Below are 20,251 nucleotides of genomic sequence, written 5' to 3' on the forward strand. Positions count from 1 at the left end.
CCACATAAAAGGTAGAGTTACAATTTTTTTTCTCCACAGAATTCCAAGCCAGAGTTGTAACAGACCGTAAAAGATAGTTTACCCCATGATTAAGTGAAAGCATCCACAATTAAAATGAGGAGACAAATTTCTCACATAAGACTAAGAAGCAATAAATATGGAAGACCTCTGTTTCCAAGCCATTATTTAGAAAATCAATATGGAACTGCCTCTAGTTTGTTCTTGACTTTGGCAGTCACTCAGGAGAAAAACATTTTCTATCTTCCCATGAATATTTTCTGACGAAATTACCACTATCTCCTAATGATTTGATAAAAATTAATTTTCAAAACAGTTTAAAGTTAAAATTAACTTTAAAGTTTAGATGATTGCTAAGGCTTCATAGGGTATTATAGAATTTGTAGACAATTAGTCTAGGGAGCTGGAAAGGAAAAGTCCTAATTAAAATTCCTAATAACTTCGTGCTGTCTCTCGTGCACGTTAAGGGGAAAACTTTAATAAGACAAATTTGCCCATGATCAACTGACAACAAATGTTCTTTGTTCTTAGTGGCTCCTTGTAAACAAAACTGAGATGGGGATATTGTTAAGCATCTCTCTTATTCTTTTCAACTACTGGGAACTCTGTTTTCTCTCAGGGTGTTTTATGTTGTAAGTATATCAACAACAATGTTTCTGTTATAACATCCTAATATTAAGGTAATATTAATAATGCTTCTTTTCTAGAATTTTAATTTCAAAGAATGACTAAGACAACCTAATTTTTTCTTTTTCCTTTGGCCACGCCACACAGCTTGTGGGATCTTAGTTCCCTGACCAGGGATTGAACCCAGGCCCTGGCAGTGAAAGCACCAAGTCCTAACCACTGGACCACCAGGGAATTCCCAAGACAATCTAATTAAAATGTATTGCAATGTAACAAGAGCTTTGTCTAATTTAGGTTAATTAAGATCTTACCCACTAGGTAAGATCCCACAGTATCTAAAATACTTTGAGTTAAGAGATCTGCTAGAGAACCTAGTCACAGCATCTAATTTAGTCCCCGTGTTTGCTTTCTCTTTAATTGAAAATGGTGTTAAGAACAGTTGATCTTTCCATAAATCACATAATGTGGTGACTTATGCTTTACGTCTGAGAATACCACTGGATTCCAACTTTACAGCTCAAAAATTTAATTATTCTTTTCAGCTGCTTGACATCTTAAACTCTAAGCATGGCAATGTCTTTAGCCAAGGATTAATGAAGAGGTTGAAAAGGACAGGAAGCAAATTGCAACAATTCATCAGAGACTGTGTTCCAGGATGATATTGTAGAACTCTTTTCACTCATTCCTTCACTTACTCAGTTATGAATAATCAGTTATAACTTCCCCCTCAAAAGATATGAAAAACTCTCTTAAATGTACTGCTGGGGCTTCCCTGGTGGCATAGTGGTTAAGAATCTGCCTGTCAATGCAGGGGACACGGGTTCAATCCGTGTTCCAGGAAGATCCCAAATGCCGCGGAGCAACTAAGCCTGTGTGCTACAACTACCGAACCTGCACTCTAGAGCCCGCGAGCCACAACTACTGAAGCCCACATGCCTAGAGCCTGTGCTCTACAACAAGAGAAGACACTGCAATGAGAAGCCTGCGCACCGCAACAAAGAGTAGCCCCCGCTCATAGCAACTAGAGAAAGCCCGTGCAGAGAAGCGAAGACCCAACGCAGCCAAAAATAAAGAAATTAATTTAAAAAAATTTTTTTAATGTACTGCTGAAATCTAGATATCCTATGTCTTCAGAATATCCCTACTACTATAGTAATCCTATTAAAAAAGGAAATGAGTTTAATCTAGGGTAATTAAACTTAGAAAATCTAATGCCCTAGGAACTAGGGCTTCTTTTGTAAAGTATTTATTTATGTACTCCTAAACTTTAATAGTAACAATTTAATGCTAAGGAGACTGAAAATTTGTCTATTTTTCGAAGAATTAATAACAACCACAAAATACCTTTGTACACCTAATTTTAACATTAATAAGAAAACTGAGTTCAGTTCCCCGACAGGGAGCCAAAAAAAAAGAAAAAAAAACCTGAAGCATTACAGTTTTACCTTAAGACTCTCAATGTTTTAGAAACTTTAGATCAAGTAAATGTTTAAAGTACATATATACACCATATGGTTACACCCATTTCACTGTACATTTTTTAATTAATTTTAAATTTCTATTTATTAATTGGTAGGCTACAGAGATTAATATCATGTAAATTAAGGTATGCCATTCTCACTTAAGGCAGATTTTGTTTCAGCAAAATAATGTGTAAATTAAGGATTTACATATAGAATGATATTTATTACATTTAAAAATATTATACTGGACTTAAAAGTGGCTATTTAAAGGAATCTAAAATGCCTGCTTTTGAAAGTAAATAATCACCCTACCAAAAGTTATAAGGCTTTGTCTAAATCCAGATTTTCCTATATACTAGTAGTTCCAGTTTAAGTCCAGTAAAATTCCTCATTTAACTTCTATGAGTACTTTGTAATCAAAGAAAAATAATCAGTTAAGAAATTGCTTTTTAAGTCTAATAAACTAGAAAAAGAAAATATGCTAAGTTTGAGACCTGTGTCTCTGTCCATTTCTGAGTCATAGGAAAATGTGTTACTTTATTTTTAAAATCAATCTATACATGTCTGTACCTGTAAATTCTGAATCTGCTAAAATCTAAAGATCTTGAGAGGTTATCTTGTGAAACAGTCTTATTTTACAGGTGAGGAATAAAAGCTCTTGCATGTTAAATGAATCCCCAAGTTCCTATCTAGTTGTGATAGGGCTGGGACTATAAACCACGTCTCTTGAGCCTCAGCCTCTGGCTGATATTATTCTCCTCTTTAGAGACAACTGAGGCTCTAGTGGCACTACAGCCTAGAACCCTTGCCTCCAAGGTGAAAATGTTCACTCTGATCGTCAAAACCACAACCACCTGGTCAGTGAGAACCAGTAAGAGTTCTGCCTTACTCTAATCCTGCTTTCATGCCCCCAAAGAAATAATTAATTGTGTATAGTCTTTAGATCTTGCTCATTGTTTGAGGTATGAACAGCTGCCACCTGGATGTCCTGCACTTGGCTTTACTATTTCTCCCTACCCAGCTCCAAAACTCAGAGGTAATTAACTCAGTGGAGAGTAACAGTGAGTCAAATGATGCAAGCAATTTACCAGAGCTTGTACTGAGGAAACCTAAGATAAACAGACAAAAATTAGATTGTTTCATATAATAACCTATATTTGATAAATCATGTATGATAAAATGTATGTAGGATAAATGTAAATGTAATGATGTAGAATGTAAAAGCAGCATTAGTTTAGGAAGAAGTATGTAATAAAAGTTCCATCTTCTTCTACTGCTCTTGCAAATTTTGTGACCTAGTTGGCAGTTCTCCTCTTCAAAATGAAAACAGAGCTTTTAGAAATTAAAAGAATTATCTGAATAGAGAGAACAAACTACTGGTTACCAGTTAAGGAGAGAGGAGAGGGAAGGGGGAAGGGGCACCATAGGGAGAGGGGATTAAGAGGTACAAACTACTATGTATAAAATAAATAAGCTACAAGTATATATTGTACAGCACAGGGAACATGCCAATATTTTATAATAACTATAAATGAAGTATAACTTTAAAAATGGTGAATCACTATGTTATATACCTGAAACTTACATAATACTATAAATCAACTATAGTTCAATATATATATATATAAAAGAATTATCTGAAGATGCAGAATTATGGTAAACTTCCTCTAGACTACTCACTCCCCCATTTCATTCACATACTAATCCATGTAGTCTTTACTTCTTTTTTTTTTTTTTTTTTTTTTTTGCGGTTCGCGGGCCTCTCACTGTTGTGGCCTCTCCCGTTGCGGAGCAGGCTCCGGACGCGCAGGCTCAACGGCCATGGCTCACGGGCCCAGCCGCTCCGCGGCATGTGGGATCTTCCCGGACCAGGGCACGAACCCGTGTCCCCTGCATCGGCAGGCGGACTCTCAACCACTGCGCCACCAGGGAAGCCCCCTAATAGCTCTTTTGTGAGAATTATCTTGGAGTATTAGATCTTTCTGAACACCTCATCTCCAGTGATGGCCATTAACAGAATAAATGAAAAGCCTTTAACTCCAGGACACTTAAAAAAATTCCTGTGAACCCACCAGATAACTGTAAAATAGGATGATACAGGATCCAATTCCCTAATAAGGAAGAAGGCTTCACTTTGGTGCAGCAGGGGATGTCAAAGACATTTAATATTGTTGAACTTCAACTGGGCATCAAAAGCTCCTTGGGACCCTCATAAGAATGTCTTCCCTGAACTTGCAATCAGTCCCTAGATTGATTAAATTAACAGGTCCCTAGATCTTTCAAATAGACAATATGTATGAGGAACCACTAAAAAAAAAAAAAAAAAAGCCAACTTGAATTAGGCTTCTCCACTCCCCAGGAATGATTCTGTATAAACTTTTCCTCACAAGGTTCTACCGAACAAAAAATACTGTCTTCCACCCAAGTACCAATTCTAAACGGTTTGAATTCTCTATTTATCCTCAGACTTCAAACAACCACTAAACTTTTTATTAAGAGCAGATAATAATGAAAGGACATATTCTAATCATATTTCCTGGGCTTCTATATCTCAACTTTTCTTATTTTATTTGTCTGGAAAAAGAATTCTAAATTGTTCCCCAAACTATTTAAAAATCAAAGACAGGCTCCTAAATATATCTAACTGGTAGAGGAATCCCTGTACTTTAGGTACTGAAGATGCACATGCAGTTCATACTCATACACACACATACACATGCACACGCACACTCGTGCCCTTCCCTTGCCATCAACCCCCAACCCGTCCCTTACACATGGAGGTTAGGACTATAAACAAGAAGATGACAATTATGGTGATTTAGAAAGGAGCATCTCTGAGGTTGTCTCTTCTGTATTAGACCTCTTTAGACTATTTATTGAAGAGAAGAATGTTTTCTTTCCTACCTCCAACCCTGTCCCCATTCCACCTTATAACACACACGCACACACACTCCTGTCCACGCTCAAGGTGAAACGTATATGAATTTAGGTACAAATGAGCCTACTTTTAGTTTAAAGGACTGTTATTTAATTAGAACCAAATTAGTGACATTCCTTACTCTCCAGCTGAAAGTAATCTCCCTTCTCTGAAGTTCTAAACTGTATCCTTTTTGTTATATATTACCTTCCTATTTTCATTTTTTTGCAAGCTTTTATATTTTCTAATAGAGACCACAAGTCCTTAGGTCAGGGCTGTGTCCTACACATCCCTGAACTCCTTATAGCACCCACCACAGTACTTTATACTGAGTGGCCAGTCACTGTTTTCATTCTTTTTTTAAAAAATTATTATTTATTTATTTGTTATTTATTTTTGTCTGCGTTGGGTCTTCGTTGCTGTGCACAGCCTTTCTCTAGTTGCCGTGAGCAGGGGCTACTCTTCGTTGCGGTGCGCAGGCTTCTCATTGCAGTGCCTTCTCTTGTTGTGAAGCATGGACTCTAGGTACGCGGACTTCAGTAGTTGTGGCACACAGACTCAGTAGTTGTGGCTTGCGGGCTCTAGAGCGCAGGCTCAGGAGTTGTGGCGCACGGGCTTAGTTGCTCTGCGGCATGTGGGATCTTCCCGGACCAGGGCTCGAACCTGTGTCCCCTGCGTTGGCAGGAGGATTCTCAACCACTGCACCACCAGGGAAGCCCTGTTTTCATTCTTATATTAAATGAGTTCATATTTGTAAAGTGCTCTGAATAGTGCCTGCACATGCAAGTGCCACTGAAGTTTGTTAAATATTATAAATGAAAGAAACATCATTTTTCTCTTCTCTCTACTGAATTCTTCCTATCAGCATGATTTTTTTCCATCTCCCACCTTAAAGAAATTTCTTTTTGACTGCATTTCCTCTACCAGTTACTCCCTACTTCTCTGCTCCTTATTACAGTAAAACTCATAAAAATGGTATGAAACTCACTGTCTTCAAATTCCTCTCTTCCCATTCTCAAAGCCATTCAACTGGATTTTATCTCATTCTATCAAAAAGTTTTTGTCAAGGTGACCAATCATCGTCACATTACTAAATCCAAAGACGAGTTCTTAGTCCTCATCTTACTTGACCTATCGGTGTGGCACGTGACACAGCTGATCTTTCCGCCCTACTATGAAGTCTTTCTATAGTTGGCTTCCAGTACACATACTCTCATTTCCCTCCTCCCTCACAGGCTCCTCTTCCACTTCTCAAACTGAAGTGCTCAGGGCTCAGAGCTTTTTCCTCTTCTCTTCTTTACACTCATTCTCTCTCTTGATGACTTCACCTAGTCTCATGACTTTAAATATCATCTAATTGTGATACCTTCTTAAATTTTCAGTCTCGACATCTCCTAAATTCCAGTCTCATACAGCCAACTGTCTATTCGACATTCCCACTTGGATATCTAATAGACATCTCAAACTGAACTCTTCCTCTTTCCCACAAAACCTGCCCCACCAGCAGACTTTTTATCTCAAGGACAAATCCATTCTTCCAGCTGTTCAAGCTAAAATCCTTGTAGTCATCAATTTCTCTCTTATAGCCAATCCACCAGAAAATCCTGTTGGTTCTACATTCAAAATACATCAAAAATCTAAATACTTCTCATTATCTTCACTTCTACTACTTTAGTCTGAGCCATGATCATACCTCGTCTGGATTAGTACGATGGCCTCCTCACTGGTCTCCCTTGTTGCCATATAATCTATTCTGAATACAACAGCCAGAATGATCCTTTAAAAACCTAAGTCAAATCACGTCACTCCCCTGCTTAATTTTTTCTATGTGTCCTCCTTACACTCAAAGAGAAAACTAGTCCTTAAAAATGGCTTTCAGGGGCATACCTGATTTGGCCCTCTGTGTGGCAGATTAATAGCACAAATTCATCCAATCTAGTATGCCCTTCACTTTACAATTTGACTTTCCCATTCCTCCCATCAAGAGGTGGAATCTATTTCTCCTTCCCATGATAAGGTCCAAGGTTTGGCCATGGACTTGTTTTGGTCCAGTGAAACATTACCAAATGTCACACAAGCAGAGACTTGAAAAGTGTTTGTGCCTGGGGCTTGCTTTCTCTTGCTATCCCGAGACCTTCAGCAGGCTTTACAGCTCAGTCAACGACAACTCTATCCTTATAGCTGTTCAGGCTAAAATCCTTGTACCACAAGGAGAGAGGCTCAGCTGTACCAACCACCAAACATGTCTTGAATGACCTAACAACTACAGTGACTCCCCAGGCAAGACCAGCACAAGAACACCTAACTGAGTCCAGCCCAAATACCTGACTCATAGAATTATGAGCAAATAAAATAGTTGTTTAAAGTCACTAAGTTTTGGGGTGCTTTGTTATACAGCAATAGATAACTGAGGCACTCGATTACATCTTTGACACCCCAATTACTACCACTCTACACTCCCTTATTCTTACTCTAGTCACACCAACCTCTTTCCTATTCCTTGTATCCATCAGGAACACTCTTGCCTTTGTTCTGTACCCTCTGTTGGGAATGCTCACTGCTCACACAGCTGTATGGCTAACCTGCTTGCCTCTTTCAAGCCCTTCCTCAAATGTCTTCTTTAATGAGGCTTACACTTACTATCCAATTAAAAATGGCAGCCCAGGGACTTCCCTGGTGGTGCAGTGGTTAAGAATCTGCCTGGCAATGCAGGGGATGCGGGTTCGAGCCCTGGTCTGGGAAGATCCCACATGCCACGAAGCAACTGAGCTCATGCACCACAACTCTTGAGCCTGCACTCTAGAGCCCACAAGCCACAACTACTGAGTCTGTGTGCCACAACTACTGAAGCCCCTGCGCCTTAGAGCCCGTGCACTACAACAAGAGAAGCCACTTCAACGAGAAGCATGTGTACCACAACGTAGAGTAGCCCCCGTCTGCCGTAACTAGAGAAAGCTCGTGTACAGAAACGAAGACCCAACGCAGCCAAAAATAAATAAATAGATAAATTTATCCCCCCCCAAAAAGGCAGCCTGCCCCCAGCACTTCCAATCTCCCTTTCCCAGCTTTATTATTTTATAGCCCACACCTAACATACTCCTAGTTAACTTAATAGGCTTATTACTTGTTGTCATCTTCCCCAACTAGAATGTAAGCTGCATGAGGGCAGACAATCCATCTCAACTCCCAAACTCTGATATACAGCAGAATCTGAATAACTGTTTGTTCAGTGAACAAATGATTGGCCTATACCATCCTCTCTTTCAGATAGGATATACTGGAGCTCTGGCATTTAATTTCTGGCGTGAATTAAAATAATCAATGACAAATGTTTTTAAGCATTAGGTCAGAGTTCTCGACCTGTTTTCCCTCTAACAGTCTTAAGGGATATAAAACATTCTCATGAGGAGAAGGAAGGCATTTTGAGCACTGGGAGGAGGGAAACACTGCAACATGAAACAGTCTCCTGCTGCTGCCTTACTGTACACTTCTCATCCACCATTCAAATCACTATTCTAGCTATTTCTTTTGAATGAAACTCAATTAAAAAGAAATCCCACAATTACAAAATAATGTGGGCAGAACTTTGCATCGTTCCTATGGAATCTGACTTTTATGTGGCATTCTGAGCTCTATGGAGTGATGAGATTTAGGTCAAGCAGCAGTTTGAGGTTTAGATGGGAGGGGAGTTTTGTTTTATCTTTCAAAAGTTCACCATTTAATAAAGTGACAGCCCAATGTAAATAACAATTGTTTAAAAGATAGCATCTATACAGAACCAAATGATTACACATGCTATGTTCTAAATTGTCACTGTAATTTCTGTGCATTTGTACAGAAAAGCAAGGCAACTTATACAGATGAGTGGTGCTGCAGGGTTATTAAGAAAGGAAAGAGGAAATTATTCATCTTTAAAACTGGTCAACAACTGGGAATATTATCTTATGTATTTAAAATATAAATATAAGTTCAATATATATACAATGCATTCTATAATATCCCACTTCCTGAAACTCTCCATTTATTTCCTAGAGTCTGATATGTTTTCCCCTCTAGAGTTTTCTTCCTTCAAAATGTTTATTCTGTAGCTTTCACAAAGTGTGTTGCAACCTCATGCAAGGAGGTTATATGTAAACCCCTATCTAGAGCAGTTTGATGTATCCAGATAGCCATATTAAGAATTTCAGAAACTAGAGCAAGTACCTCATTTCTGAACATTTTAATCATTGTTTCAATAGGAGTATTTTAGTTCACCAGATTTGACGAATAGTTTGGGTAAGTGAGACAGAGACATGGGTAGTGAAGCAAGGAAACACAATCATTCACTCAGGTACTAAGTATACACTTTTGGCAAGCTTCCTCTACTCATGGATTAATGCAATAAATGGAGAAAATAAAATCAATTATGAATATTTAGATTATGTTTTATGTTTCCCTCCTCTTTTTGGACTGTCAATAATGGTGAAAAAGGAGTTAACTTCTGTTTTACTATCAGTCTCCACCCCCTATCCTTTTAGGTTTTACCTATGAATTCTTTCCTTTTGACCACCCCATTCAACCTGGGCTCGCATTCTTAATAAAACATAGATAAGTAAACTGACCTTTTATTACCTCAGAACAAACAGAGATGTGCCAGGGTTTTAAAATCCAAGAGACAGAACAAACAACAGAAAAAAAAGGGTACAGAGCAGGGAGGGGTACAATCTGTTAATAAAGTTGGCATTTAAATTATCAACCCTAAGGAGTAAGAGGAATTTAATATCAAACTTCAGGGTGAAAAATCTGTTTGGATCTTAAATCCAATGGCTCACACCAAACAATATTAATAAACATTAGTTTTAGAATCAGGTAAAACTACAAAGAATCTGCTTTTCTTTAGCATTTATCTCAGAAAATATCTATGCATCGTTTTTAAAGCCAACACCAAAAAACCATGGTAAAATCAAGCTATAGGCAAGGTTTTGTACGCATGACTATGGATGAAATGTGAAAGCGGTGGTTGTGCTGCATAAAGCTGGATCACCCTCCCATCTAGCTGTATCTCAGGGACTTGCTCTGGTGATCTGAAAACATGAACTAGCACCAAGATATGTGCATACTGCTTTACAATTCAGAAAATTGCCAAGTCTTCGGGAAAAATACACTGAAAACAAGTAGCTGAGTAATAAGAACCGTTTTTGGTTTTTTTTTTAATGTGAGAAATATTTCAAATGGTTTTAATCCAAATTCTCATTTGTTATGCATGCCTGGCATCTTCAAATTTAACCCAAGCTTTTCCCAGGCTGCCAAAAGCAAACGAAACTCTTTTGTTCATTGAAGAAAACACTTATTTTTGGATAACTATTTAGCCTGAGAGAGTGAGGATGACATTTACTCTGCACTGAAACAGCCCATCATATGGGAGAATGGGGACACTCTGGTATGATCTCAGCATGACCACACAGCCAAAGAACACCCTGTGCATTCTGCCTAAACACCTATGGGTAAAATGAACAACTAGGAAACACATAATATGCTTCTCAGTTATTGCAGTCTCACACAAGTCAGACCCAAAATAGCAAATACCCGTGGCTGAGATCTAGTGCTGAAAAACGCTAAGTTTCAGCAGCTCACAGCATTTCCTGTGTCTGTCTATTCAACCAGCCCCCACTTAAAGCTGTAGAATTATAAGATTAAGGAAGAGATTTTTTAAAAAGACAGATACACACACATATACAACATACGGTTTCCGAGGAGAGTGAGGGTTCCATGCTTGTGAGGGAGGAGGAGGAGGAATGTGTCGAATAACCCTCGGGTTTCTCCCAGATTTGAACATGCTGTACTGTGGCATGAGGTCAGCAGAGACTGACACCAGCCCTGTGAGGCTGAATTCTACCCTGACAAAGCAGTATCACTGTAATATGAAGCAAGAGGATCCAGGGCATGTTGGCCGGTGTACAGAGTGGCTGTTCTAGAAAGTAATGGCAATTCCAAAACAAGAGATCTATGCTGTCACATGAGATAATCTTCAGCCCAGTTAAGCAATAAGCACCCAAAATACATTGAATCCCAAACACAGGCAGCTCAAAGCATCAGGAAAATACTTTTTTCCTCAAACCTATTTTGTGTCTGGAGGAAATGAACAGGAAGTGGGAATCTGAAGAACTATAGGTTACTTTGTTTTGTATCACAAATAATATACTGATTCTATTCTAAGACGAGGCACAGTCTTTTGGCCACTGTGACCTAGCTGAGGAGCCCCAAAAGTTCTCTGTGACTTTACAAGGAAGAAGGGAGAATATTCTGAAAAAATATTTCTGGTAATAGATATATGCTGGAACTTAAGGTATGGTTAAAAAACTTCATTTCTCACATACACCCAAAAAGCAGAGGTTGCTACGAACCTAATGCATATTATTGTTTCTTTTTAGGTCACCAAGAATGTATACAACTGTACTGTTAGAAATTCTTCCCTGAAATAAGGGGAACACACAAAAAAAGTCCTAAATAGAAAAAGGAACCAGAAGATGGAATTTCTGTCAAGAAAAAACATAGGACAATGTATATAATCCTTTACATTTTGTGGTCTCCCTTACATTATGAAAGTTTCACTCTAGACCAAAAGTGACGCAATCCTTTTATCATTCTCAAAAAGACAAAACTATGGTGAAAAGAATGAATTATGAATTATGGATTAATGGTGGGGTTAGGTGTGACTAACAAGGCAGTCTTTCAGAGTGATGGAACACATGAACACACACATGCACATGCAAAATTAGCACACAGCATCAGCTTTCTCTCAAATGTCTCTCAAGTTTTCTTCTGAATCCCAGTTCTGCCATTTCTGAGAAGCACAACAGTATTATTGAAAACAACTCAGGCCTTCATAATTTCGGAGACTCTTACTTCCTCTTCAAGTGCTTCAGACTGCCTCACATAAAGCATGAGCCCAATGTATATTAGCTACCTTTTCTATTCATATTTGCATCACAGATGTATTCTCATAGACACCAATCACCATGGATTTCTATGCAGAAACTGAAAGTTTGCAAATCAGAATGAGAGTTCAAAGTTCTTTGCTTCCCCTGTGGCAGCTGACGACATCTCCAACAGATAAACTGCATCAAAGAGAAGCATGTCTACTGCTTGTTAATTTAGTAGCAGTAGCAGCAGCAGCAGCAGCAGCAGCAGCAGCAGCAGCAGCAGCAGCAGCATGACAACTAAAGCTTGAACTTTGCACTTGTTGTCAAGAAGAAAATGGCACAGGATAAATCAATGAATAAAAACTGTTCTGCTCTTGTATTCTTTTCTGGTCTTTCTATACTCTTTTTCTGGTCTATTAGTCTTATATTTCCAAACAATATTTCTCAACTCAACCATGGGAAGGATAAGAAGTGTGAAAAGAGCTGAGAGATCAAAGCTATGAAGCACTCAAGACCTGCTTAGTTCCATATTTGGAAATTAATCATAGATATTTTATTGGTGGGGTGAGAAGGGTCTTCAAAGGGTATGAATATGAGAATTAATTCTAAGAAGTGACATCCTCTTGGTTCAAAGCAAAGTCTACCCATCTCCACAAACTATAGTACTATTTTGGCCTCTTGTACTCACCTCTGTTTTCCACTCAGACTTCATTACCTCACCAGTGTTCTGTCCTCCCTGTCTCCTGAAGAAAAATGTCCAAGATTCCAGAAGACACATGGATAAACTATTATATGACTGTGCTTCATAACATTTAGCTCTTCTGGGACTTACAAGTTAATCAAATGGGATATACCTATGACCTTATTAACACGTGGTAGTGTTCCACCTCACCACTGAGATCACCAATCTCAGGACTTTGGAATCATCCCTTTGGAACTACATCTTAAGCTTTCATATATAATAAATTAAATCTCACTGGTGCTACCCTATTCCTTCCCCCTCCTCTGCCCAACAGGATCTACTATCTTTCAAGACAAAGTCAAGGTGGTATAAAGAAATCAGGCAGAACTGGATTAGAAACATGACTCTACTGATTCCTGACTGTGCAACTTTCATAACCACTGAACATCAGTTTCTTCATCAAAATAAGAATACAGCACACACTTCAGAATTGTTTTGAGCACTGACACACATACTATCAGATGCTACTACTACTACAGTGAATAAAACCAAATTTCAAGAATTATCTCTTCTATGTACATGGCTCTTTATGGAAGTTTTCAGAGTAATTAATTCAATATAATCTCCATTTTACAAAAAAGGAGATTGAGGCTTGCACAAGGTCCGGAATATGGTAGGGCCTCTGTAAATATCACCTACTATTCTTTTTTTTTTTTTAGATTTTTGTTGTTGTTGTTGATGTGGACCATTTTTAAAGTCTTTATTGCATTTGTTACATCATTGCTTCTGTTTTATGTTTTGGGTTTTTTGGCCCCGAAGCACATGGGAACTTAGCTCCCTGACCAGGGATGGAACCCGAACCGCCTGCATTGGAAGGTGAAGTCTTAACCACTGGACCACCAGGGAAGTCCCTATCAGCTACTATTCTGAAGACTGACTTACTCAAGGTTACATAACTAGTGTAGGTTAGGATTAGAATGGAGGAATTCTGACTCTTCACTAACATTTTTTTTTGTTTTTAAATTGATTTTTGGCTGTATTGGGTCTTCGTTGCTGCGCGGGCTTTCTCTAGTTGAGCAGGGGCTACTTGTCGTTACGGTGTGCAGGCTTCTCATTGTGGTGGCTTCTCTTGTTGCGCAGCATGGGCTCTAGGTGTGCGGGCTTCAGTAGCAACATGTGGGCTCAGTAGTTGTGGCTCACAGGCTCTCGAGTGCAGGCTCAGTAGTTGTGGCGCACGGGCTTAGCTGCCTCGCGGCATGTGGGATCTTCCTGGACCAGGGCTCGAACCCGTGTCCCCTGCATTGGCAGGCGGATTCTTAACCACTGCGCCGCCAGGGAAGCCCTAAAGCACCTTTTAAAAACTGATTTTTGGGGCTTCCCTGGCGACGCAGTGGCTGAGAATCCGCCTGCCATGCAGGGGACACGGGTTCGTACCCCGGTCCGGGAAGATCCCACATGCCGCGGAGATGCTAGGCCCGTGAGCCATGGCCGCTGAGCCTACGCGTCCGGAGCCTGTGCTCCGCAACAGGAGAGGCCACAACAGTGAGAGGCCCGCGTACCGAAAACAACAACAACAACAACAACTGATTTTCTGTTACTCATGGCACCCGTTTCTCTTTCCGTTTTTTCTGTGTGGCCACTGGGACTCTCTTTCTTCCAGTGCCAGTGGTGGGGGTGGGGGAGGGGGAGGGCTTGCTTTGGCTTTGTGTGTGTGACATGAGTGGGACCAGGAGGATCCGAGCCTGGCAGCGAGGTCTGGGTGATGGGGGTGGTGGTGGTGGTGCAAGTTAAGAGCCCAGTCAAGGTGGGGTTGGGGTTGGTTTGCGCCTCTGTCCGTGATGACGAGTTCCTTGGCCAGCAGGACGCGGCTGTTCAGCTCCTCTCGGCCCTGGGAGGCGCCTGCATCCTGGAACCACTAAGGCAGGAGCGCCGGGGTCCCGGCTCCTGGCTCCCGCCACCCGCGAGTACAGGCGTCTTCTGCCTTCACTAACATTCTTTCCACTATTTTGCCATTCAGTTATTTGCATCCATTTCTGTGCTTCTGTGTTTACTTGGAGGAAATAAAATTATAAATTATATTTCTCATGCTCTAGCTCTGTCATTTATTTTGTCTACATTGGCTTTACCTTATAAATTTACAGCAGCTTTTGCATACTTAAAGTTCCCTCAAAGTTTCTCTGTACATTCATCTTAATAACTGAAGATTCCATGACTTACTTCAACAAAAGAAGTTAAGACCATCAGGTCATTTCTTTTGTTTTTTGCGGTACGCAGGCCTCTCACTGTTGTGGCCTCTCCCGTTGCGGAGCACAGGCTCCGGTCGCACAGGCTCAGCGGCCATGGCTCACGGGCCCAGCCGCTCCGCAGCACGTGGGATCCTCCCAGACCGGGGCACGAACCCGTGTCCCCTGCATTGGCAGGCGGACTCTCAACCACTGCACCACCAGGGAAGCCCAGGTCATTTCTTGATAGACTTCTAACACTACAACTTAACTCTGTAATTCCAACACTGTAATTCCTCCTCAGCAGATGTCTCATCTATTACTTACGGTTTCCAACGGTCTGCCACGGGGAAAGGACCCTCTGATCTAAATATCTTTTTTTAAAAAATATATTTATTTTACTTATTTATTTTTTTGGCTGTGCCAGGTCTTAGTTGTGGCATGTAGGATCTTTGTTGCAGCATGCAGACTTCTTAGTTGTGGCATGCATGTGGGATCTAGTTCCCAGACCAGGGATCGAACCCAGGCCCCCTGCATTGGGAGCGCGGAGTCTTACCCACTGGACCACCAGGGAAGTCCCTGGTCTAAATATCTTGACCTCACACTCTTCACATAATTTACCTAGAAGCCAGATCAGAATTCTTTCATTTCTGCCATTTACAGCTCTCCTTTTAAAACAATGCTTAAGAATCATTTCCTTTGCCAAGACAACTCAACAGTCTTTTCAACAAATGATACTGGGACAAGTGGCTATCAACATGCAAAAGAATGAAGTTGGACTCTTCCTCACACAATATACAAAAATTAACTCAAAATGAATCGAGGATCTAAATGTAAGACCTAAAACTATGAAACTCTTAGAAGAAAACATGGGTGTAAATCTTCATGACCTTGGATATAGTCAATGGTTTCTTAGATATGACACCAAAAGCATAAGCCACAAAAGAAAAAAAATAGATAAAACAGACCAAACTTCAAAGGACACCATTAAGAAACTGAAGAGACAACCCACAGAATGGGAAAAAATGTTTGCAACTCATAAGCGTTATAAGGGACTTGTACATAGATTATATAAAGAACCATTACAACTAAATATTAGAGAGAAAACCCAATTTAGAAATGGGCAAAGGACCTGAAGAGACATTTCTCAAAAGGAGACTGACAAATGGCCAATATGCACATGAAGAGATGCTCAACATCATTAGCCATTAGCGAAATGCAAATCAAAACCACAATGAGATACCACTTCATACCTAACTAGGATGGCGATAATAAAGAAGACAGACAATAACTAGAATTGGTGAGAATGTAGAGAAAATAGAACCCTCATAGACTGCTGGTAGGAATGTAAAATGGTGCAGTCCCTTGGTAAACAGTCTGGCAGTTCCTCAAATGATTAAATAGAGTTACGAAATGATCCAACAATTCCACTCCTAGGTACATGCCCAAGAGAAATAAAGACAAATGTCCATACAAAAACTTGTGCACAGATATTCACAACAGCATTATTCATTGTATCAAAAAAGTAGAAACAACTCAAATGTCCATCAACTGATGAATATGTAAAATGTGATATATCCATATAATTGAATATTATTTGGCAATAATAAGGAAATACTGATATACAACATACAGTATAATCTTATAAATTTATTTATTTTTATTTATTTATTATTTTTGGCTGTGTTGGTTCTTCATTGCTGTGCACGGGCTTTCTCTAGCTGCAGCAAGCAGGCGCTACTCTTGCGGTGTGCGGGTGTTGCGCAGTGCGCGAGCTTCTCGTTGCGGTGGCTTCTCTTGTTGTGGAGCACAGGCTCTAGGTGCAGGGGCTTTAGTAGTTGTGGCTCGTGGGCTCTAGAATGCAGGCTCAGTAGTTGTGGCGCATGGGCTTAGTTGCTCCGCAGCATGTGGGATCTTCCCGGACCAGGGCTTGAACCAGTGTCCCCTGCACTGCCAGGTAGACTCACAACTACTGCGCCACCAGGGAAGCCCCACACAGTATAATCTTGAAAACAGTATGCTAAATTAAAGAAGCTAGTCACAAAGGACCATATATTTTATGATTTGATTTGTATAAAATGTCCAGAACATGCAAATATATAGATACAGAAACTAGATTAGTGGTTGCCTAGGGGTGGGGTGAATGGGAAGATTGGGCAGTGATGGCTAAGATGTATGGGGTTTCTTTTTTGGGTAATAAGAATGTTCTAAAATGGATTGTGGTGATGGTTGCGAAACTCTGAAAAAGGTAAAAATCACAGAATTGTAGAGCTTCAATGGGTGAATTTTATAGTATGTGATTATACTTTTGAAAAGCTGTTAAAACTTAAAAATCATTCTGTGATGAAATACTCCTAACAGGACTTGTGCCCTCCTCGGCCACCCCAACTCTTAAGATCAATACAGGTTTACTGCATAGATGTACTTGATTACAGACAGCATGGTATATACCAAAGAAAGAGTCCTAGCCAGGGAGAGAAGAAAACAAACTCAATCCCAGTTTTAGCACAAATAACCTGTGCAGACAAATCTCAATTAGCCCCAGTTTCCTCATCTCTGAAGTCTCTTATGATAAAATTCTTGGCTGAATCAACTCTCTTAGAAAGATTTTCTTGTAGTTTGCACAAATTTGAACTTAATGAGCAGTTGAGAACTCTAGGGAGGCTGGGATAAGGGATAAAAAAAGAATTAAACATTCCTATAAAAGGCTTCTGTAGAAAAGTGTCATTGTACTTCATGGTATCTATTATGGTGAATCTTTGGAATATGCAGCTACTCCTCTACTGTTATATAAAGTATTCAGAGTAAAAAATTTTATCATGAAACAAGAAAAGCAAAGTTGTATTTACATTACACAAATGGCACTGTGAAGTATATGTGATTGACACCAGAATTAGAAAATACTCATAAAGCTGTTACACTGTAATGCACCATTGATTCTTTTGGATAACGAAATGTCTTTTTATCCCAAACAACATGTTACTATTTTCATTACAACTACTACTTTCGGGACTTCCCTGGTGGTACAGTGGTTAAGAATCCACCTGCCAATGCAGGGAACACGGGTTCGATCCCTGGTCTGGGAAGATCCCACATGCCGGGGAACAGCTAAGCCCGTGCACCACAACTACTGATCTGCACTCTAGAGCCCGCGAGCCACAACTACTGAGCCTATGTGCCGCAACTACCAAAGCCCGTGCGCTCTAGGGCCCATGTGCTGCAACTACTGAAGCCTGTGCACCTAGAGCCTGTGCTCTGCAACAAAAGAAACCAGCGCAATGAGAAGCCTGCGCACCGCAACGAAGAGTAGCCCCCACTTGCTGCAGCTAGAGAAAGCCCGTGCACAGCAACGAAGACCCAACACAGCCAAAAACAAATAACTAAATAAATAAAAATTTTAAAAGATATATATGTATTTATATATAAACATATATAATATATAAAACTACTACTATCAATAACCACCAAAAGAATAGTGACCTTCTAAGTACTAGGCTCTTCATATACATTACTTCATTTAATCCTCAAAATACCCCACACTCTACTTATTCATTGGCCTCATTTTTAAAGATGAGGAAATTAAGGCTCAGAGAAGGTAAGCCACTTGGTTACCTTTGCTATTCGATCTATCTTCGATGTTCTCATAGAGGGGCCTACTTCAAATGACAAACCAAATCCCAAGGGACAGGCTTCATTTTATTCTACCTATCCTAAAGGAAGGTAGCTACCTTGCTAGCTTCATTTTTGTTCCTATGTCTTTAGATTCACATTGTGACAGCAGCTCAAAAGAACTGGATGGTTTGTAAACAACGTATACATTAGGACGGTATCCATCACCATTGGGCCTTGGCTCCTGAACCTCTCTCATCCTGGAATGCCCTTCTAACTCTCTCTATATCCGAGATCACCATGATCTTAAAGGCCCAAATGCCAATGCTCCCATGAAGCTTTCTCTGAGTTCCCTTTCAGGAAATCCTTTTCCCAACTCTCATAGCATTTCACGAATGAATAATAAAATACCTACTCTGAGCCAGATATTGTGATAGGCACTGAGTTAGTTATATTTACTTTTTTATTATATGGTACAGACCAAGGAAATTAACTGTATGTATGTTTCGCTCAGTGTATAAAAACTGGTAAATAGGTTAAATGGTCCGCAAAATGCACTGCCCCGATAAAGAAAAAAATCTTGATCACAGCTTCAAAAACACGGATAGGGACTTCCCGTGGTGCTGTGGTTAAGAATCCGCCTGTCAACGCAGGGGACATGGGTTTGATCCCTGGTCCGGGAAGATCCCACATGCCTCGGAGCAATTAAGCCCATGCGCCACAACTACTGAAGCCCGCATGCCTAGAGCCTGTGCTCCGCAACAAGAGAAGCCACCACAATGAGAAGCCCACGCACTGCAAACAAGAGTAGCCCCCGCTCACCGCAACTAGAGAAAAAAGCCTGTGCGCAGCAACGAAGACCCAACGCAGGCAATAAATAAATGAATAATTGACTGATTGAATGAATAAATAAAAACATAGATAATGGAGGGTGAGAGAGGCATTTTTGAGTTCAGTTTCTAAACTCTAAGAAAAACTTAAAACTCATAACCTGGTTGCTATTTATTAACTTATTTTATTAACTTATTTAAAATTCACGTTTTAAAAAATACTTTCACTGTTTCATAAAACCTAAATCAAAGCTTTTCTTGTACTTTGGTAGGTTTCGACTGCCAAGTTTCATTTGTTTTAAAAAACAATTACAGTCATAACAGCATCTAATGAAGCTGTTCACAGTGAAAAGCCTCTTTAATTCTAGTGACACCAAAGAGTATGACTTTTAAAACGCTTCTTTGAAATTATCCAAATCTCTAGAGTAAATATGACTAATGTTGTGTTCCATGTACCTAATTAAATTAGGTGCAAAATGGATGCTTACATTGCTGATAAGATATTTAAACCTTAATTTCACCTTGTAACTTTAACACTGGTACCAAGTAGGTATCTAAAGGTGAGAGAGCTCTTGTAGCAACTTCAGGGAAAGAGGTAGAAGGTGGCAATGAGGCTGGTTTGTTGTAGAAGTTTTTAGAAAATCAAGTATTTTTAAGTTGAGACAACCCATTTATCTTCACCACTTTCTAAAAAAAATAAGAATAGCATATTATGTAATCTTAGTATACTACTATATTGAGAGTTTTACACATATTCACTATAATCTCATAACAGCCCTAGGAGGAAGTTGCTACCACCACCATCTTCAACTCAAAGATGAAGCTGAGAGGATAAGAAACTTGCTCAAGGTAACAGAACTGATAAGTAAAGAAGAAGGGATTTGCACCTAGGTTTTTCCAGCCTATAAAGAAAGCCTATCTGTGCTTTCAACTTGTATGATAATTTTTGGTAATCATTTAGAACACAGCACGAATTTTCAA

General features: G+C 39.7%; 1 protein-coding gene across 5 annotated transcripts in view; it reads right to left on the minus strand.

The window, feature by feature from the left end:
- The window catches only part of TMCC1 (transmembrane and coiled-coil domain family 1), a 219,999-nt gene that overhangs the window by 57,309 nt on the left and 142,439 nt on the right, over positions 1 to 20,251 (minus strand). Inside the window, exon 1 of one of the 5 annotated variants that reach the window (XM_060023102.1) lies at positions 10,734 to 10,944. The exons of 3 other annotated variants lie outside the window; for them this stretch is intronic. In XM_060023102.1, the coding sequence (XP_059879085.1) occupies positions 10,734 to 10,775 (42 nt within the window). In that variant the 5' untranslated portion in view covers positions 10,776 to 10,944. Of the gene's footprint in view, positions 1 to 10,733; positions 10,945 to 20,251 lie in introns of those variants that run through there. One more of the 5 variants, XM_060023103.1, reaches the window with a different exon arrangement.

This window comes from Delphinus delphis, chromosome 10 (genome assembly GCF_949987515.2).
Source record: "Delphinus delphis chromosome 10, mDelDel1.2, whole genome shotgun sequence".
NCBI classification, from domain to species: domain Eukaryota; kingdom Metazoa; phylum Chordata; class Mammalia; order Artiodactyla; family Delphinidae; genus Delphinus; species Delphinus delphis.